The sequence below is a fragment of the Tachysurus fulvidraco genome, chromosome 7 (genome assembly GCF_022655615.1).
Source record: "Tachysurus fulvidraco isolate hzauxx_2018 chromosome 7, HZAU_PFXX_2.0, whole genome shotgun sequence".
Taxonomy (NCBI): Eukaryota; Metazoa; Chordata; class Actinopteri; order Siluriformes; family Bagridae; genus Tachysurus; species Tachysurus fulvidraco.
In genome coordinates, this window is record NC_062524.1 from 10568475 (window position 1) to 10592136 (window position 23662).

A 23662-nucleotide genomic window follows, 5' to 3' on the forward strand; every position below is an offset into this window, starting at 1 on the left:
TCTCTGATCTTGTCCCCAAAACAGCCAACCTGAGATGTCCCTCAGATGTGCTTGATCCTAATCCTGTCCATCTTCATCATTCCTAAAGAGAACCCCAACATCCTCATCTTTGCTACATTCATCTCTGCCTCATGTCTTTTCATCACTGCTACAGTCTCTAACATACTGTACAGCAGATCTGCTCTCACTACTGTCTTGTGCAGGACACAATTAAGTCGCTTATAATATGTAATGTAAGAGAAATGAGATTTGTTCAAACAAATGTTGAAAGCAAGCAAACATCTACATTTTTACTTTTAGGGTTTTCTGCTACGTTCACAGCTGCAGAGCTCCTGACTCTTTATACGTAGGAGACTTTTCAAACCAAGAGCTTTGTTAATTATATGCTCTGTGTCATTATCACCAGTCCTCACCAAGTGTATTTTGGCTTGCTCTTGTTGCCTTACTCGGTTTGAACTTGCTGACTGTTTTGGATTGTTTGCTGGAACCACTGTTACTATTATTATTTATTAAACAATTTTACGTGGACTTGAATCTCCTCAGCATGTCACTATATGACAATAAACAGTCATTTACTCCTGTATTTTTTCTCTCTTGAAGTTAAGACAAAAGTGATGCCGATCAGGTTACTAAGAATCTGGGAAAAGCAAATCCTTTGAAGATTCCTCAAACTCCATCCACAAGAGTCTCTTCACCAAACCCATAACTGTTCTTTATTCTTTGTTAAAATAACAGCACTTTTGAATCTGTTATCTATTTGGGCTTAGATTAGCTGGATGTTCTGTCCTGAGTGGTTACTATAGAAACAATAATGTATCAGAATGAGTGCAATAAAATAAACTTGTGATTTAATTTACACCACATTTCAATACCTTATCCAACAGCTGCTATTACATAAGTGTAGATATGTTTACAATAAACCTCTTTGTTAGAATCTTATACTTTTGCACAATGTGCTGTGTAATATACTGTACACTGGTCGGTGCTATTTTTGTGTATAGGTCCTGGTTTGCACTGTCTTTTGTCACGATGCACTTTATCTAGCTAGGACAACTTACTTTACGTCCTTAGCTCTGTGTTGTTTATCTACATACGTAGCTTCACGGTCCTGGAGAAATGATTAATTTCAATCTGTACCGCTTCTATATGGTTAAAATGACAATAAGATTCTTTACTTCTTGACTTGAAAGCAATATAAAATGCAGTAGTAAGTGTGATTGATCGGATTAGACTTCAGACTTTACATGTCCCTCGCAAACAATTGAAAAAAAAATAAAAATACACACCGTGTGATTGCTCTTACTCGAGTTAGTGGTGGCTGTTAGAGAGCTGGTGTAAAGTATAAGATTTACATGGTTCAAACTGAAGGTTATCCATTTAGTTTGGGAGGAGTTTCAGAAATATTCACTTGTTTTATGTAATTAGCTTCCCTACAGATTACTAACACATTCTTCTAATGACCAAATAGTGCACAGAGGCCTTCTTCTGATTAAGCTGATATTTTTTTAAATAGGAAGTGAGAGTTAACTAAACTCCAAAAACGGTTCATACAGTTTCCTTCTCATAGCAGTAATGTTGCTGCGTATGTATGTTTTTGAGGTCAGATAGAGTGTTTAACAGCTGATGTGTGTGTATTTGTGTGTATGTGTGTGTGAGATATATATATATATATATATATATATATATATATATATAGATAGATAGAGAGAGAGAGAGAGAGAGAGAGAGAGAGAGAGACAGACAGACAGACATAGAGAGATGGACAAAAGCAGCTGCCCTGATTACTTGAGGTAATAAAATATGAGTGAAAATCTTTTAACATAAATCATGATGTAGCTGATCACAAAGAGAATAGTTGCTATTGTTAAAAAACAACAACAACCCTACACTAGCCTTGCTGTGTTGTGTGATGAGAATGTCGTCCCCTGTGCTTTAGTGTGTGCAGCGTATGTGGGTGTGTTATGTAAGAAGTAAAATGCAACATGGTGTGCTGTTAGAGGAAAGTAATCAATGGTGAAGTGTACTATTTTCCAGTAATATCACATCCCAGAGGGTTTCGTTCCTCTTCTGTCACAGCAGTCTGAGGAAACTAACAATTTATATTACTCACCTATTAAACAACAGCATGTCAAACCTTTTATGTGTTGTCTGTGAAAGAAATGATTTCTTGTTATAACTTACATCGTAACTACACCAGCCTTTATTTTTTTCCTGTTGAATTTAAAAATTACATTCACTGCTTGTCAAGTGCCCTAGAAACCACAACATCCTCCAATTTGAAGAGTTTCCATGCCAGGCAACATTAAGTTATACAGAGCTGGCAAAAAATTACACCTGCTGACCAATCGGAATCGAGAATTGTGGTTGGATGTGATTAGTCAGGTTTTCTGGCTGTAACATAAACAACATATTCATACTAATATGCTCGTTCTAATACGGTACGGTTTCTATAGTAACAGACTTGTATGATGGATGCACGACATATACATACTGTACATTGTCTTTGCCTACCCTAGCCTCAATTCCTTCCTGCTTCTGGACACGCGTCCCTTATGTGTATTAAATTGTTTCCTCTATATATCCCTGCCGGGTTGCCTTTTGTGGCACGAAAACCTCGTCTTCGAATTTGTTTTTCCTTGTCTATGAGTTTTGTTCGGTGCCTCCAGTTATGTTTTGTCCCAGGGTTTTTCCTAGTGTCTCCTGTCCTTGTTTTCCCAGTGTCTCCTGTCCTCCTGTCCTTGTGTTATTTTTGTTAATAAATCGTGTTCGTTGGCTATCCCTGCACTTGAATGTGGATTTTTACCCTGTTAGAGGCATCCACTTGCTTTACTATGTACTCTAGCTCTAGAATACAAAAGTGAGTATCTTTGTAAGAGTGTCATCTGCCATCTTAAAATTTTTCTCATTCAGACGCGGCAACTCCTCCCCACTTAACACTACGCAAGTAAAGCTGTGAGTGTTGAGTGCATGAAGTGTTCCACACTTGAGTTTTTCAGGTTGAATAAGAACATCATCCAGGTACCTGAAGTGTAATTCTTCTTGCTGGAAGTTTCAGTGTGAACACAATTCAGAATGGTGTGTTGTGTGATTTGGAACAGTACAAGGAGACAGCTGTGGAATTTAACTCCTGTGACTATTTCTTTAACTGATAAGCTCCATCAGGTAGAGGTACATAGGGAGGTATGTTTGGTAGACTTGTTGGTTGAAACAAAGAACAACAGGGAACCAAAATTAATGCAATTGCAGTATTATTGCTAATACTAAATCGATATAGATATGAAGTAATGCATTACGCCTTATATCTTGATTTTATTTATTTATTAATTTGTGGTTTTGGTGCATTTCTTTCTGTTGTTTGTGTTTGTCATGTGAGTCACAACCTTGCTGATAGACTTTATGTTTCATTATTATATGGTTGTTGTTTATCTTTGTCAAGTTGTTGTGCGCTTTATAAAAATAAAAATCTGCAATTGCAACCAACATGTCTACATATCTGTGAGATAAAATAGGTTAGTAAAAATTCTGTCATTCGATTATATTTATGTTTGTGATAAACACAGGACTTCTACAATCCACAAGGCAAAAAGAAAAAACACTTCTTGGGGAAACCGAAGTTTCTTATTAGTCTGGCTCGTGCTTCGTTTCCTTTTCATAGGTTTGCATTCAGTCCTCAAAGTCAATTAACTGAATGTACTTGCAAATAAGAATTATGAGTAAGAGGCTGGTTCGCAGACAGGAATGAGTAACTGTCATTGTGACTCATCTGTCAACTGGAGAAGTGAACAGAAAGGGTGTGTGTGTGTGTGTGTGTGTGTGTGTGTGTGTGTGTGTGTGTGTGTGTGTGTGTGTGTGTGTGTGTGTGTGTGTGTGTGTGTATGTATGTGTGTGTGAGTGAATAGGAGAGGGGAGAGTTGCCATTTCTCTTATTGTATTCGGTATGATTCTGCCCACTGCTGGTAAACCCCAGTAACACACATCACACTGTTGTTGTTTTTTCTTCAGTTTTACCTACCATATTTTCAAGATTACTGACAAACACAAAGGGGAATTTAAAAAAAATATTTTTTGCTTATGAGGGATTTTTTATCCAGAACGAAACTGAAGCATGCACAGACCAGTGTTCCATGACATGCTATAATTATGAAATAGAAGCTCAGATTTGAGTCTTACCTTCCGACTGGTGGTCATCTTGCACAGGAAGCTAAATGTTCGGATGAAAGCATTGCCTGCGACCTCCTCTTTGTCCTCGTCCAGTTCTCCTTTTTTCTCTCCCCAAAGTGAGGACAACCCACGGTCTAAACTGAGACACAGAATCAGAAGTGTTGAAACATTTAAATCATATTCCAGTTGGGGTAAAACTAATATATGTAACATGACCTGACACCACCTAAGGGATAGAAGTGCTCTTCCTACTGCCTCTCCACCCTGCCCTACCACAGGGGTTCTCAAACTAGGGGTTGTGACCACACATGGAGTTGCTTAATTTATAAACATGGTAAATTATGTTTTATAGATCGATTCAAATTTGTATGCTGCTACTGTATATATGAAATAGTTGTAACAATCAAACATGTATGTGCTGTTTTAATTTTATTCACTATCATGGTGCAATACAGAAGGAGTTCAGGAAAAAAAAATGCACAAATTTCTTCACCCATCTGACTGACTGACCCGTCTTTAATGAACGAAAAGTGACTCTGAAACAGTGAAACAACATAAAATAAATAAAAATATCTACTAAATATGGATTAACCACCATGAGGAAATACAAAACACTGAAAAACAGTGTAACCACTTATATACTTGTGTGCATGTATGCTGGTCAACCTGTACTCCCCATTTACTGCCTCTAATCCAACTAGTACTAATAATAATACTTGGGATTTGGGAAGATAACAAACATGAACATGAACAGTCATAATAAATAAAACTGTTTGAAACTCAGGTTACGAACCTTTGAGTTGAGCCTCCGCCTTGGTAGTAAAGAGCACTTTCTGTATTATTATCTGGGAACAGAAAACATATCATGGGCTTCAGAAACTCAACACATCCTTTTAAAATGACACTAAAGTTTGGTTCTTCCCTTTTTAACAGTCAAACTTTAACAAACAGAACCTGAAAGATAAAACCCATGAGCGTTTGTCGATTCTCAGCTCCGCACAAAGCGCCCTGATTCTACAGCTATGGGAAAAGTTTGATCTTTTGGTCAGAATGGTGTTAAGGGCAAGGAAAGAAGAGGAACCATTCTAGAGCTTGCACACAAACAGACACATACACACACACACACACACACACTCACAATTACACACACACACACACACACACACACACACACACACACACACACACACACACACACTCACAATTACACACACACACACACACACACACACACACACACACACACACACACAAAATTACACACACACAATTACACACACCCACACAAACAATTACACACACACACACACACACTAACTCACACTCACTCACAATTACACACTAACTCATAATTACACACACACACACTCACACACACACACACACACACACACACACACACACACACACACACACACACACACACACACACACACACATAATTACACACACATACACACACAATTACACACACCTACACACATACACAATTACACACACTCACCCACAGTTAGACACAATCATACACAATTACACACACCCACACAAACAATTACACACACACACTAACTCACACTCACTCACAATTACACACTAACTCATAATTACACACACATACACACTCACACACACACACACACACACACTCACAATTACACACACATACACACACACACACACACACACACACACACACACACATACACACACACACATAATTACACACACATACACACACAATTACACACACCTACACACATACACAATTAAACACACTCACCCACAGTTAGACACAAACCCACACAATTACACACACAATCACACACAATCATACATAATTACACATACACTATTACACACACTCTCACACATTTACACACACACTCACACACACATACACAATTACACACAAACCCACACATTATACACAGTCACTCACATACACAGCGACACTCACACACAGATATACACATTCACACACACACTCACAGACAACACACTCACTCACAATTACACACACTCACATGCACACAAACACACACAAACACTCACACACTCACACACACACACACACACACACACACACACACAAACTCACTCACAATTATACACATACACTCACACACAATTACACACAAACACTCTCACACACACACACACACACACACACACACACACACACACACACACACACACACACTCTCACACACACACACTCACACACAATTACACAGACTTACACAGACACACACACACACAGTTTCCTTACCATAGCAGTATGAGTGTGGACGAGGAGCAGAAGATTTTGGGGTGCGTCTCACCACACAGAGGCTTGGAGCTGAGACACTGCAGCTACACATCTGACCCACCTGTTCCTAGGTTTTACAGTGTATGTTATTATCATTAGACCACAGCAGTAGTACATTTTGAAATCTGATTGGTCAAAAGGTGATAACAATACGGCTCTGGCAAAGCACAAGGCTAGGCATGGGTTTATATTACAATGCTATTATAATACAATAATGTGTTATCATTTCTGTAGTAACAAGTAATTAACAGGGACTCATAAGTCTAATAAAAATGGATTATAAATGATGTTTTATTATGACAAGATGGATAAATATGCACAATAAAAGTGTTATTCTTGTAATAAAAAGAAAACCTTGGCAAACTGATATTGTATAAGAGGAAAAAACCTTCAGAATAATTTAATTATGTGAATCTGTATCATTCTGTGACTTTAGATAATGATCAAATAATGTCTAAAATAACAGCAAATTAAAGTCTTAAACCAGGATATGAATATCTGTGCATCTCTTTTTGCTGACACATTCAGGGACCTCTATTCTCGGGAATCCTGCATTATCTATTCTATAATTTCTACAGTGACTTCATCTATTTCATCAAGAAACTAAGTTGTAGACAGCAAACAGCGTTCGCATACACACCTCCAGTGTTGTACAGTGCTGTGTCTGTGTCTCAGTCCCAGCTTCCTCCTCAGTAAGAGAGGATAAAGAGCCCTCACAGGTGATAGACCTGCGCGTGTCTCGAGCTCTGCAGCAGCCCAGAGCTCCATCCAGAACCAATGCCATCTCCTCCATGTCCAAGTCTTCCAAACTAACACTGGCAGAACATGATAATGACAGAGTGAGAGAGAGAGAGAGAGAGAGAGAGAGAGAGAGAGAGAGAGAGAGAGAGAGAGAGAGAGAGAGAGAGAGAGAGAGAGAGAGAGAGAGAGAGAGAGAGAGAGAGAGAGAGAGAGAGAATACAGAATTTGGAGTAGGTATAAGCTCTTTAATTAAAGAGGGCACTCTTGAGTAAGATACTATGAATCAATCAACACTAAGACTAAAAACATCACACTTACAAATACTGCATAATGTGGCATTGAATGTGTGTGTGTGTGTGTGTGTGTGTGTGTGTGTGTGTGTGTGTGTGTGTGTGTGTGTGTGTGTGTGTGTGTGTGTGTATATATACCTGCGTGTGTCAGGGTTTGAGTTGCCCTGCATAACGGCACCAGGCTCCCAGCTGTGCCTTCTCCAGGCATCGAGGTGGGCAAGGTGGCGTGTGGCAGGAGAGCGAAAGGTCACGACCCCTGACCTTGCAGGAGAGATGGGTGGAGAGGGAAGAGTAGAGCTTGGAGAAGGAGCAGGATAGCAGCCGTTCGGATGAAGGGAGGATGGAGGAGTGTTTGACATCTAGACACAGACAGAGAAACAAAAGTCTAGAAAATAGAAATTAATTTGACTGCTAAATTCTATTCGGTTCAACACAACCCATTTAATATCTGTTCTAAAAAGTGGAGTGATAAAATAAATGAATTCTAATAATAAACATAAAAATATCATTCAGATAACTTCATGATCTGCAAGAATGTCTTAACTGAAGATACTACAAGTAACGTGAAATAAATAAATAAATTCTGAATAAGCAGAGGTCTAAAAATTATTAGGTTCAATGTAAATAAATATAGACACAAATTACTCCAAGTCATAATAAATAAAGCTAAGGTACAACATGATTATTTTGACTACTGTGGTTATGGAGATTGTTCAGTAAAGTCTCCTCTCCACCACTTTTCCGATCTTGTCCGAATATAAGGAAGATTACCCTAGCTCATTACAAGGTAAATCCCAACAGGTTAAAGATGAGTTCTGGCACATCAGACAAAATAATGATCCTGAGACATCAAGTTCTGCACTGAGAAGGAAACTATGAAAAGGATGCTGTGTGCATCCTAATATGGGTTCCCAGTATGTCATGCCCTCTTTTTCTCAGTGGCATCATTTGTTCCAAATAACATTCACATCCTCTGAATCTCTGAATCACATATGACACAACTAAATATTCCCCTGATGAACTCATTCATTGCTAATTATACTTCAGTTCCAAACCTAAGCAGACAAGTTTGAAGAAGTCATTTCATTCAATTCATACTTCATACTACAGCCCTTACACACACAAGCCTTGCTACGACAACAGTGATCTCCACCCTCCTGAAACAAGTGATCCCTATACCCCAGAGTGAAGACTCCATAAGAATTGGATGCACTGAGGATACAATTCAGTTCAGTATGTTGCTCCAGGGGCATCATTAGGGATGTTACTGAAGGTATCATTCCTCCTCACATTAGATTTAAGGAAGTTGTCACACCACCTTCTGACAATGATGTGGCCACTGAGGTCTAATCATGACTTTACTTCCTGATGTGACCAAGGACGTCATGCCAACAGCCTACAGGGAGCAACTCAGCTTCCAGCTGGAAAGCTGGTCACCTGACTGTCCATAAATCTGTGCTGCCTTGAGCCGTGACCATCCCAAGCTTCCAGTCGGTTCCAACAGATGCTACAATTAGACTTTGCCAGTCTGTCAATCTCTTTGGGTTTCCTGCTATCTAGGCTTCTGGTCCTAATACTGATGACTCTATGGATGTTAAATGTTTAACATATCACCAGTATTGCTTTATATGGAAAACCATCCAGCCATTTTTATAGCCCAAAACATGACATTCAGGGCTCTAAGACACTATGTTGAGTGCATTAAACACCATGCATTAACCCAAGGGGTTCTTTCATGGTTTTGTAATGCGCATTGTGGTCTTTCTGTAACAAACACCCCTGAGCCTTACACACAAACCTGCTATCAGGTCTGCAAAGTATACGTCTATGGCTCTGACATTGGGCTTCATTCATGAAGCTGAACACACATGGATATATGCATAAATGCCTTGTACAAGCATACATTTGCCTTACATTTCTGCTCCTGAGTGTGTACATTTACATGTAAAAAGACTAACTAATGTGAACCTTGATATATCAGATTTGAATCCTTGAATTTGTTATGAATGCATAATTAAAGACACACGAATGTAATCTTTTTAGACGCGTTAGCACGATGCCCTTAGGCCAGATATGTAGTGACTGGTATGAAATGCTTCTTCTTTTGGGGATTTAGCAGCAGTTGCCACATTTTGAGGAATGTTATGGGCATCACCTAATGCAAAACAGCTGGGATGTGCATGCACCTGGTAATTTATGAGTGATTTATGATTGCAAACAAAGTAGTGTACAGAACATGAACACTATTAAAGAGTAATAAAACTTAAGAGCTACAACAAGGAATTGGGAAAAACAAACACACACACACACACACACACACACACACACACACACACACACACACACACACACACACACACACACACACACACACACACGTATACACACACACAATGTTCATACCGTGTCTTTCAGGTGGAGCGACTCTTCAGGAACCATTCTCAGGCAGCATCTTCTGAACTCCCCTAAAGTTCCCACGCTGATCTGACCATTCCACTAGCTCTTGCGCCCTGCAGGTTAATAAAATATTTATTTAAAATCGTATTTCATCCAGTTCTTTCTGAAATGTTTGTTTAGCCTCAACAAAAACTCACAGCTGATTTTTAATGCTGGTGATAATCTGAAACCCAATTTAAAAGCAGTCTGTGTTCATTTAATGGTTTCTTTATCAAAGGGCAGCCATAAAACTCCTCATCAAATAACCTGGATGACAAATAAACACATACGAGCATTTCTATCAATAATAAAACAATCAGCTTTATTAAGATGAACTCTTTGTTAAATCAATACAGACATGTCTGAGAATCATGAAATACACTATCACTATCATACACTATACTCTTCTCTTCACTGCAGTGAGTGTGTTGTTGGGTTCTATATACATTTTTATATAAAATTTATATATATATATAGAACATTAATATCATACACATACTATCATACACTATACTCTTCTCTTCACTGCAGTGAGTGTGTTGTTGGGTTCTATATACATTTTTATATAAAATTTATATATATATATAGAACCCAACAACACACTCACTGCAGTGAAGAGAAGAGTATAGTGTATGATAGTGATAGTGTATTTCATGATTCTCAGACATGTCTGTATTGATAGATAGATAGATAGATAGATAGATAGATAGATAGATAGATAGATAGATAGATAGATAGATAGATAGATAGATAGATAGATAGATAGATAGATAGATAAAACATTTCAGGGAGTAAACAGGTTCTATAGTGAAAAAAAAACGTAAAATATATCAAACATTTATTATAGATTTATTGTATATACAATATTATTAAAAAAAATATACTATATATATATAAACTTTAACTTTAAATTAAACCTGCTGTATTTTGTAATTGTCATTTTTGTATTCGAAATTATTTTTGCATTCGGTATATTGAACTAAATTTTTTGCATGATTATTATTATTGTTGTGAATGAATGAACTCATAAATGTTCTTTATAGAAGCAAAGGTTACAAACAACTCAAAAATAGTTGAACCCTTGAAAATGATTCTATATAGAATCTTTTAGGTGTTCAAAATATGGCGCGCCCAGCGAATCTTTTTACGATTCTACAGAGAAACTTTAGCATGTTGTAATTGTTTGTTAACAGTAGAGCAAATTGAGTTCTAGCAAATGACTCAATGTTAGCATGAGTAGTAAGAGTCATGTATACAACAATGAAGTTTTCCTTTGACATCATATCCCAAAGTGTTTTATTCCGCTTTTAAGACAGTGTCTGTAAAATAATAAATTTAATTTGTGTCATAGCTACGTTCACAGCCATCACTTTTTTCTTTCTGTTGAAGTAAGTGACATGTTAATAATAAATGGCAAGGTGCAAAGTCCTCGTCTGTCCTGAACAAATGTGAGGACACTGAAGACACCTTACACAAATGCTAATAAACTTCTGGCTTACTTATAAAGAAAGCTTCAGTATATCAACATGTTCATGTGTTTTTAATTATTTTAAAAGCCAGCTGGAAATGTCAGAACTGCTGTTACAGAAAATGAATCAAAACCTTTTGACAAATTAGGTCTGAGAATTCAACAGTGTTGTGAATTCAATGATCAAATGATTTCTCACACTAGCAGGTCCTCATTTCTCACAGTTTCATAGTTTTCATAGTTGTTACATGTTTGAAAATATAAATATATAGATGTATAATTTATTTAAATGCAATTATGTTTAAAAAGCCAGATTTATTAAAAAGGTTTGGTTAGCCTCAAAACACAATTCACTGATATACTCTGCTATGAAGTCAACTAAATAATAAAAATTATTTTACTGAATTAAATTGATTACATTTTAAGGTGTAAGACCTTTAAGGTGATTTCATTATACACAAAACACACTTCATAAACTGTAAATGTTCATGACATTTAAATCACTGCCAGGTGAAGTGAATAACATTGAATATCTCTTTACAGTGGGGCCTATTAAAGGGCGGGATATTGAAATCAGCTATAAAGACTCTTGAAACAGGAACAATGAGCAAGCATAAGGACCTGTGTGACTTTGTTAAGGACTAAACTGTAAGTCTAAGAATGCAGTAGTTAGAACCTACCAAAGATGCTTCCAAGAAAGTGGTGAACTGGCAACAGAACCAAAGTGCCCAAGATTCAGTGATGAGCACATGGAGCGAAAGCTAGCTTTTTTGAGCCGAACCCACAGAATACAGAGACACTGTAGCTCAAATTGCTTTACGCTGGCTATGATAGAAAGGTGTCAGAACATGAAGTCCATAGGAGCTGGCTGTGTAGCTGCAGACTGGTCAGGGTTCCCATACTGACTCCTACCTCTGGAGCAGAGAAAGCTAAAAGCCTTGCTTAAGGAACTAGGTGTGGCAGATTGGCAGCTTGAACCCTGACCTTCTGATCAGTACACATGATTCTTAACCACTTGAGTCACCACATAATGGATAATGATAATGGAGACTACAGCACACCTTCAGCAGCATCATACTATTAGAAACAGCTCATTTTTCCTTTCCATGTTTCTAATATCATCAACTGTATATATACTACACACAGTGCAAGACCCCACCACACACACACACACACACAAACACACACATCAAAGCTATTATTTGAAGTGAAGTAATAAGCATATGAGCATGGACACAATGTATGCGAGCTTTCAAAAAGCACACTATTTAATCAGACAGCAAACACACCAGTGATAAGCCTGTTATTACCTCCACACACATTCACACACACACACACACCCATACACACACACACATACACACACACACACACACACACACACACACACACACACACACACACACACACACACACACACACACACACACACACACACACACACACACACCTACAGAGAGAGATTACAGATTTTCTAACAAACCAAAACAACAATCTTTGCACAAAAAATGATCCCTGGCTCTCGTTAGCTATTAAAATGTTGAAAGTAACATACACTGAAATGCATTGATATATTAATACATTAATTAGCTTAAATTTAAATGGAAAGATTCAATGCTAAAATGCATAATTCCAATAATCAGTAAAGTGAAAGAATATGAAATCAAACACTCTTTTTGTTTATGAGTTGCATAATGAAAAAAAAATGGAAATCAACAAACAGCATTAAACAGAAAGTGGGCCTTAGAAAGTGGAAACTTGTATAACTGTGTTGTTGCATAACACTGTCTAAAATCCTATGTCATGATAATGTAATCATGTTACCTCACGGTGAAGGAAGCCAGCATGTTTGTTCTCTCAACACACCCAAAGTCTTCCTCTTCACTCACTCTCCTTAACCCTAACTCTTCCTGCTCTATTTCCTTTCCCTCCTGCTTTCTTTTTTACTCCCTCGCAAAATCCTAAATTCTTCCCCCTTCTCTCTCTCTCTCTCTCTCTCTCTCTCTCTCTCCCTCCCCCCTCCTCCCTTATCACCCTCCCTCTGAAAATTCCTAAAATCTCAGCTGAGTTCCAAAACAAAAAAGCTCAGATTTCCACCCAGTATCTGTAACAGGTTCTGTATCTGTACAAGTATGTGTCTGTGTATATACCTGTGTATGTGTATATGTACATGTATGTGTCTGTGTAAATGTATGTGTTTGTGTATGTGTGTATGTTACACACGTGTGTTACTGTATGTTACATTTACATTTCCAGCATTTGGCAGACGTTCTTATCCAGAGCGACTTACATTATCTGTCAGGACTCAGCCTGGACTTTGGCCATGTGCCTTTTGTTTATGTTCGATGTTCACGTGTCTGCCCCACCCTTGTCTTTTCCTCCCTGCCGCTGCACACCTGTCCCTCATGTTTCTTGATTATTATTAGTATTTAGTTAAGCCGCGTTGCCTTGTGCAGTGCGGAATCCTTTGTTTTGTCCTGTTGTCTTTGTCTTGCCGAGTCTATGTCTCTGTTTCGTGTTTTTTTTAGGTATTAAAACCTGTTTTTCGTTAAGCTGTCCTGCATCTGGGTCCGTTTTTATCCCCGAGCCCCTGACATTATCTCATTTTTTTATACAGCTGAGCAACTGAGGGTTAAGGGCCTTGCTCAGAGGCCCAACAGTGGCAGTTTGGTGGACCTGGGATTGAACTTACAACTGATTGGTAGCCCAACACCTTAACCACAAGACTACCACATGTCACATGTGTGTAAGTGTATGTTACGTGTGTGTGTGTGTGTGTGTGTGTGTGTATATTTTAAACATGTGTGTATAAGTGTATTTTAAAGGGGTGTGTGAGTGTGTAGTTAAACATGTGTGTAAGTGTGTGTGTGTGTGTGTGTGTGTGTGTGTGTGTGTGTGTGTGTGTGTGTGTGTGTGTGTGTGTGTGTGTGTGTGTGTGTGTGTGTGTGAGTGTGTGTGTGTGTGTGTGAGTGTATGTTAAACATGGCTTTTGCACGCCTGTAAATAGTTAACAGCAGTTGCGCTTCATGAGCTACTTTAAAACATCATGTTAGGGCAAAAAAAAAACACTTACCAATCTGCCTTCTACAAATGCTGAAACTTTAACTCCTTCTTCTGGTTTTCTTCTCCTCCTTTTATACTGCTTTCCCTCCCTTGATTCCTAATCCATCCATCAGAATTCTGACGTAACACTTGCACCACTGTCCCTCTCCCAAAGTGCAAACACTCCATCAAGGTGACGATGTGTCACAGTAAACTGGAAGCCACCCGCTGTGTGTTTGTCCGTGTCCGTGTCCGTGTGTGCACGTGTTCCGGGTTAAGCTTGCAGGTGCATCATGAGGACATTAAAGCTCGATTCATGACTCAAGCTACACTCGTCTCCTTAGAAACCAGATTAGCATTAAAAACAGAGCGGATGAATATCTACTTAATGGAGGCTTCATGTTTGACTGTGGCTCACAAACCAGGGACTTGTTTAACTCTCTTCTTACCTCTACATTGCCAACAAGCATTCCCCCGAAATCCTAAAGCAAATTATCCTAATAGCAAAATGTTCTTTCTACTATGAGAACTGGTATCATGAGGGCAAATATCAATACCTACTTTTACAATACCTACCTTATTATGTATGATCAATACAGCATGGCATTAAATTAAATGGCAAAAAACCTTGTAGAAAGTAGAAGTATAGAAACAGAATAAAAATGTTAAAGTTCAAAATTAAGTTATTAATTATCTCTAACAATTTTCCCTAATGATCAAGCCTGAGGAGACTGCGGTGAGAAAAAACTCCCTGAGATGATATGAGGAAGAAACCTTGAGAGGAACCAGTCCCATAAGGGAACCTCATCCTCATTTGTATGACACTGAACAGGAAATAATGTCAATGTAAATAATGCCCTTTCTACAACAGTTTGTAGTCCAGTGGAATTGTGAAACCAAGAGCTCCTGAGGAACTAACAGGTCAGAGTTCACCACATACACTACACTAAATCTTCCTTGCTAAAGTCTACAAAGTAATCAAATGCACGTAACGTGATGCAGAAGTGTATGTCTTCATGTTGAAGTTAGACCTACACAATTTCACTACACTATAGAGTAGAATAATGCAGAATGCCTTATGTGATTTAGGACACACTAATAAAGTTGGCCCAAAGTGAAACTAAATATATTTCACTTCCATTTCCTTTCCCCTCTCTGGCTCTGATTGTGAGTGCTCAGTTGCCTGTAGTCTCCGATTCCTGTGTGTGTGTGTGTGTGTGTGTGTGTGTGTGTGTGTGTGTGTGTGTGTGTGTGTGTGTGTGTGTGTGTGTGTGTGTGTGTTCTGAGATGCTTTTCTGTTTTCTGATCAGTTCAGATCAATCAGTTCATTCTCTTCTCACCTCTCTTATTAGTAAAGCATCGACCAAACTGACGAATCTTTTTTGTTTTTTCCACCACTCTGTATAAACTCTATTCACTGCTGTGTGTGAAAATCCCAAGAGATCAGCAGTTTATTAAAAACCTCAAATAAGCCACACTGAGATGACATTTTTTCTCCATTCCGATGTTTGTGTGATTTGATCATTAACCTAAGATCCAGACCTGCAATGTGCATGATCTCATGCATTATGGTGTATAACGAACGAGCTATTAAAGTGTTCATGTCATCCGTGGAAATGTCAATAGTTCTGTAGGAATGATTAGCTTTTCCTCTTCTGTAGTTTATTAGTGTAATGTTTAAAATATTGTAGCACTTTTTAAGGTAATATTTCACTATATCTGAACCACTCAAAACAATATGCAGCAGTACATCAACACTATACTGTTTTACGTTATTCACTACCATAGTAACTATCCTTATAACTGTGTACAGTATCATCACAATGCAGCACATTCACACAACTATTGCACTACTGTATAAATACAAACAGCTTTCAAGCACACAAAACAGCTGTGCTTTTGTGGTATAGATCTAAAATCTCAGTATTCTCGTGTTTATGAGCTTTTCCTGTTTGTTCTGCCTCAAGAATTAAAGTAAAGGATACAGAGAAAAGTCTAGGAAGACTCACCCCTCATCCTCTGCTCCTACAGCCTCCTGGCTTGTGCTGTTGGGTTTTTGTGTGTGTTTTCTTCACCTCTGTTACAGTCTGTCCATCCCCCGGTCACCTCCTGTGCCATCACTCACTCTGTGACCGTGAACACGCCCTCCCCCGGGCCTCTTTTGTGTCTCTCTTCTGTCTACTTCACCCTTCTTCCCTTTCTTATTCAGGGAGTAGGAGGGAAAGTGTGGATACTAGAGGTCCTGGGTAGGACTGCAGCCAGGTCTGAATATCCACTAATGAGCAAATTTTTTTCTCTTTCCTTGATAAATATGTAGATATTTATTATCTTGTATAAATTTAGAACAGTTTCTTCTGATTCTTCTTATTCTTGTTGTCACTGTCAGTAGACATGTTTTATATTAGAGAGAAATAAACGCTTCTAAAAGGTTCATCTGCTGAGTTAAAAACATGAGAAAACTCAACCTGAGGATAAGATTTGCTTCATCTCACAAGCCAATTAATTACTTTAATTTTCATTTTTGAAAACTTTCAAACTCAAGTTCAATATCCAAAACTTGTCAAGACAAGTGGTGTTAAAGAGAAGAAAGAACTTCACATACAGTAACTCTATCAGGGTGTCGTGATTTACACTGAAGAAAGTACAGCAGTTTGACAGAATGAAGAATTGACAGCATGTGGCATGTGGCATTCACTTTCAGAGACGTGAACGTAAACGAACAGCTCAACCCAGGAGATGCTGAAGTTGCTGGTCTGGTCTGTACTACGATCAGCTGCTAGCTCTTTTTGTTTTGTGTTTTGTTTTGACGCCCTTTTCTACCCAAAAGTTCCTCTCCCAGTGCCGATAATCCCCCCAAGTGCCTCATTACTTCACTATCATTTTCTTTTATGGCTTAACACAGCTGGCCTTACACACACACACACACACACACACACACACACACACACACACACACACACACACACACACACAGACAGACACGCATACTATTAGTAAGAGATTTCCATATTCGGTTCCTTACAAATCTGTTTTTGTCATTCAGTGTTTTTCAGTTTCTCCCTACAGCAAGTTTCTCGAGCCTGTATTTCACTAATCATAAACTCATTAACATTTACTTTTTATCTTTATGTTTTTTTTTCATGGTCCGGTCTGAGCTGTTAAAAGGCAGAAGAACTTAGAGTTATGTTTGGAGGCAGAACAGACACAGTCACTACTGCTAGTGCTGGTACTCAGACATGTTACAACCCTGTCTATTTTTACTGTCATGTCATCAATACACAAGTGTAGAACAGAGCAAAAGGCAACCAATGTAATCCAAATGCACAAGCTGAACAGGATAATGATGAAGTGCTGATGAGTCAAATGAAAAGCAGTGCTTTATCAGTTCTCTTCTGTTGGTGAGTCTAACACTTATTTCCTCTGGTGTGAATCTCTTAACTCTGTCTCTCCATTAGGTCATGCTTTTTAACTTTTCAGATAGAAAACAATCACACACGCAGCAGGCGCGTCCATACAGCTGTTGTGCTCTGTCAGATTTGCTTTGGGAAAAAACAAAGCTTTTTTTTTGGCCTTTGGATGTCATTTCCTAATAAGCGTTTAGATTGGGCAATAAAATAGTCGAGGCAAAAGGATAAAAATGATGAGTCGTCAAAATCCACCCTATTAAACTTGACCACAGCATGAACATATCAAATAATAGTGTTCCTGTGTTACCTATTCACTAATTTTCTGTAGAGCTTGTATTACACAGGGTCAGTGTGAACCTGGCGTCTCTCCAAGAGAACTCAGTGCACAATGCAGGGAACTCCCTGGACAGGGTGCCAACCCATCACAGGGAACAATCACACACAGACACTCTCTCTCTCTCACACATGCACACAAACACACACACGCACACACTCTCACACATGTAAACACACACAAACACGCACACTCAGACACAGACACACACGCACACACTTTCACACACACACTGACACACACACACACACACGTTTTCACACACGCACACACTTTCACACACACAGACACACACTCACACAGACATGCACACTTTCACACACAGAGACACACACATTCACACAGACACACTCACACACACACACACACACACACACACTCACAGACACACACTCAGACACACTCACACAAAGACATGCACTCAGACACACACTCAGACACACAGATATGCACACACACACAAAATACATATTTTTTGACAGGGGGAGAAATGCCTCTATATGCCTCTACAAAGAAATTCTAAAGACTGGAGTACCTGGAGGAAACACCCAAAGAGCAAGGAGAACTTACACAACTTCACACAGAAAGCAGATGTGGGAATCAAACCCTAGAACCTCTAAAAAATAAGAAGGACACTGAAATGTAGAGATTTAATAAATACACTGTAAGCGATGTATCCAAGCCATGGATCAGGAGAATCAATACAAGAGGGGGATTGAACACAAAAAAACACAAAGGAAAAGCACTATCCTGGCAACACTTGATTAGGCGGTCTTTTGATGTAAGAAATGCATCAGGACGCTTTGCCGTTTACACAACAAAACTGAAGTGGCTACATGCAGCCCTGATCTGCTCACGTGTTCTGAGTTATCAAAACAATAGATGCATTTTGAACATGTTCACACTTGCACTACGCAGCATCCAGATGTGATCCGATTAGTCAAGATGGAAATCAATACCACGTATGAAGAGGATTAGTAAATTAAATTACACGCTTGCTACCTCTCTCAGGCTTCACCTTCTGTAAGCCTGGCCTTTCCCACACACTTTAATCACACACCTTCCAGTAGAATAACAAACACAAAAAAACCTGAATAAAGCAAAGCTTTCTATTTGTACGCACACCCACATACACACACACATACATGGAAACAATGTGATTTGCACATGAACTGCTCAATGGCATAGAGAAAATTTACAGTTTGTTTTACTATGCTTGTAAAGACATTCCATTAACATATAAAAATAACCGATAAAAATAACACAAAAATACACCTGGATATGTATATACAGCAAATGTAAGTATATGTGTATGTACTGTATATGTATATATACATGCGTGTGTGTGTTTGTGTGTGCCTGTGTTTTCCTTATGGCAAATATGGGAGCATATCAAGCTCTATAATTCCTGTACAATGCATTGCAGTATATTTTTGGTTCATTACCATACAACAATAAGTATAAGTATATGTGTATGTAAATGTATAAGTACAGTAAGTATATGTGTATGTAAAAATGTAAGTATATGTGTATGTACTATATAAATAAAATAAATACCTACCAAGCTCTCTATTTCCTCGCACTATATTATTGGTTCATGGTTAAATGTCTGTCAAAAGATCAAAACCGAAACACTAACAAACTGTAAAGAGACAATAAGGAGACTTTCACAGTGACACTTTAGCCTGACAGAGAGGAAAATCCTGTAAGCTGTCCTGTGGACCGGGAAGCGCCGGTAAAATCCCAGACTTCCTGCAGGTACTGATAACTTTTGCACACTTTCCGGGCTTTAAGCTTCAGCATACATCAGGATTTCTTAATGGTCTGTATGTGCAGTTGTGCGCAAGCTTTTAAGCTTTTAAGACAAAATGATTTACATGTATAATACGGTGCGTCCTGGGATCCGGATAAGAAAAGCTGATGATATCAGTCAAGATATCATAGAGTTTTCTTGGATACTGATTGCAGTTGACAAGAAATGAGCTTTTATAAAATTAATGAAAATAAAGTGTATTTTTATTGTTGCGACCTTTTGGAACTGAGGACAAATATCTGTTCTGCTGGGTTTTTTCTGTCTGGAGGACAAAATGAGTATATAGTTAATTATTTGTTTGGATAGTTTGCAACTTCTTGTGCTACATTTCAGTGTTTAGATTCCCAGGAACGCTTTTTGTGTCCGTTTTAAATGTATTAACAAAAACTAAACAGCTTCTGTACAGCTTGTGTCGAATTGACTGTTTCTAATGTCATTAATATTACCTGTAAAACGTCTGATCTCTTCAGGTGTCTTGGGGGTCTCACTTTAAGCTCCAGGCGGTCTTGCGTAAAGAATAATAATAATAAGTAAATAACAAAAAAAAAAGTCCTCAAAAAGCCCTTCGTCTTCCGAAAAAGTTCTCTGTTCGGGCTGTTTTCCCACCTCCATCTGAATGAACAGGGTTGAGGTGCTCTGTGGAGTTAATAACACACTGTTATATACTGGCTCATGAGCTGGTTGCCAGATTGGACGTTATTGATTCGAATCACAGTTAATTTTGGTTGAACTGCTGACCTAATGAATGAACTTTTATTTTCGAAATAAATTTGTCCGTCTTGAGTCGAAATGTCTTTTACTCAGTAGTATTTTCTTGTTTATAGAACTGTTCTGTAAAGTTTTTATTTTATTCTATTTATAATGTATTCTGTTGCCTTTATTCTGGATATTTGCATTTCTTTCAATAGTTAAGTGTAAGTTTAGAATGTTAAGTTATTAAGATATTCTGATGTCAAACATGTCCCCAAACCATACAAGGGGACACAGTGGCTTAGTGCTTAGTATGTTGCACCTACAGAATTTGATTCCTGCCTCTTCTCTGTGTCTCTCCATGGGTCAGAGGTTTCCTTCCCAGTCCAAAGATATGTGTTGTAGGCTGATTAGCATCTCCTAATTGTTTAGAGTGTGACTGTGGAATGTGAACAGATTATTTTCTTTATTAGGTAAATATCACATTCATTCTTTAGTCTTAAAAAAAAACAACTTTAAAATAATACAAACTTTGTGCATAATAAAGGTGTTTGAAATAATTTAGATGCAATGTACAATATGTATGAATAAATAGAATTCTATATTACAAAACAATCGTGTATGTATTTGTATGTATGTATCAAGCGAAGTGAGTGAAGTGATGTAGTCTTGAGAAATCTGCTATTATCGCAGACAGTATTATTATTATTATTATTATTATTATTAATTCATTCATTTTCTACCGCTTATCCGAATTCTCGGGTCACCGGGGGAGCCTGTGCCTATCTCAGGCGTCATGGGGCATCAAGGCAGGATACGCCCTGGACGGAGTGCCAACCCATCACAGGGCACACACACTCTCGTTCACTCATGCAATCACACACTACGGACAATTTTCCAGAGATGCCAATCAACCTACCATGCATGTCTTTGGACCGGGGGAGGAAACCGGAGTACCCGGGGGAAACCCCTGAGGCACCGGGAGAACATGCAAACTCCACACACACAAGGCGGAGGCGGGAATCGAACCCCCCAACCCTGGAGGTGTGAGGCAAATGTGCTAACCTCTAAGCCACCGTGCTGTCTATTATTATTATTATTATTATTATTATTATTATTATTATTATTATTATTATTATTATTATTCCACAGTGTCAAACAATACAAATCTGAGAACGTCTTACAGTAATAAAAATATGCATGCACTTAATTTTCTCCTCAGAAGGATCATAAAGTTAAGAATAAAAATAAAAAATAAGGGTATGAAATCCAAAACTACACAATACACTCACATTGGACAATTCAATACTGCTAAAGAAAATCAATGTAGGTAATGTAACAGCTTTAAATTACAGCTCCAGTTATTCATTGTCAGTAATGTGTCATTAAAAACTTAATAAATGTTGACAATATATTACAGTATACAGTATTATGGTACATTAGTTTATTATCATTTTGCTAAAACACAGCTCTACAACAGTGAGATAACGGATAATTACATTTTGTTATACAGCCAGAAAATATATATTAGGAAAATAATAAACTTTACAACCGTGCAAAAATAATTATATATTTTTAAGCAGAAGTGGTCCTGAATATAACGAGTTGGTTACTTTTCAAAACGGAAGACTTTTCTTTATTAATCTTTTCTCTAATTCTCATAACAAAGACAACAATCTCACAAATCTATTCAATGGTATAATGGCATTTGTGACACATAAGGGAGGAAACATTAAAAGTTTCGACTTATTAAGTGTGCAAATTGATTCAAAACACACCTTAAAAACTATATTTTTCAAGCTTTGGGACTTACTCACTTTATCTGACCTGATATTACTTTATGACTTTTCACTATGACATGTTTGATCTATCAGTGTTAATTTTGTTATGAAAAATGTTAAGGTGCATCCCAGATCACATACCTCTACCTATTCACTATTCTAACCATTTTGTAGTGTAAATAGTGTGAGTAATGAGTTCACACTGACTTATACTTCCAGTTAGTAAAGACCCGTTAGCGATTCATTTGATATAACTCTAACCTTTTAGCATTCATACACAAGACACTAGCATGATGTAAGTGCATAGGATGTAGAATGTCATTTGGAATGCAGCTTTAGTGTTTCATAAATCACTAACGTCTGTGAAGATGAACTTTTAGACCATGCGTTGCTGTGGCAGTACTTCAACATGGCAGTATAACTTTATTGTGCATTCAAATTCTACCAAGTTTTTTCTGTTATAAATATCACATCGTCAGCTAATTAATTATCATCTTCTCATTATACTGAAAATGGAAGATTATTTACTCTGGTTCTACAACTGCATGAATGACCAGCAAGAAAGTTTCCTTGTGCAGTACAGAAGTGTGCTCATTTCCTGTTTGCTTATTTCCTTGTCAAGTACAAATTATTGAGGAAAGCTAGAACGCCAAGATCATGACCGTGTGCTAAAGACCCTGCTATGTCCTCCACGTAGTCACAAAACCAAATTCCTCACATCAAATACACCAGAGTCTGCATACCAAGGTCACACAGAGGCTTCAGAACAGGTCTTGATAGGCTGCAACTAGTGGGTTTACTCAATGGCTACTCACCATTCTTTAGACAGCAGATGGCACTATGGTGGCACTCTACAAAACAGAGAAACAGCTGAGGATTTGAGAACCTCTGGATATAGCACACTTAATGAAGGCCAAGTCAGTTGGCTGTTTAATGCTGCCATGATTTATCCCAATGGTAAACCTACTGACATTGATATATCAGTACATCAGGGTCAGTCTCCACTTAGTCAAATTCTGCACTTCATTACGACACCATCTTGTTGGTAATAGCACTTGCATTCAGCTCCTGCACACTAAAAAAAACACTCCCTTTTCCCTGTCAGGAAACTGATCCTCCTTTGGTTTCTCCTACAAGCATGCAGCATTTTTTTTCTTTCTTTCGGCTGCTCCCTGTTCAGGGTTGCCACAG

At 38.1% G+C, this 23662-nt stretch overlaps 1 protein-coding gene across 3 annotated transcripts in view; it reads right to left on the reverse strand.

Annotated features, from left to right (window-relative positions):
- arhgef1a (Rho guanine nucleotide exchange factor (GEF) 1a) overlaps positions 1–20621 on the reverse strand; it is a 70858-nt gene extending 50237 nt beyond the window's left edge. For 2 of the 3 annotated variants that reach the window (XM_047816360.1, XM_047816361.1), the window contains exons 1-7: positions 20447–20621; positions 9904–10010; positions 7639–7859; positions 7110–7284; positions 6431–6536; positions 4955–5006; positions 4171–4300 (exon numbers count right to left, since the gene is read on the reverse strand). In XM_047816360.1, the coding sequence (XP_047672316.1) occupies positions 4171–4300; positions 4955–5006; positions 6431–6536; positions 7110–7284; positions 7639–7859; positions 9904–9939 (720 nt within the window). In that variant the 5' untranslated portion in view covers positions 9940–10010; positions 20447–20621. The remainder of the gene's footprint in view (positions 1–4170; positions 4301–4954; positions 5007–6430; positions 6537–7109; positions 7285–7638; positions 7860–9903; positions 10011–20446) is intronic. The other variant, XM_027143937.2, reaches the window with a different exon arrangement.
- Positions 20622–23662: the final 3041 nt, after the last annotated feature.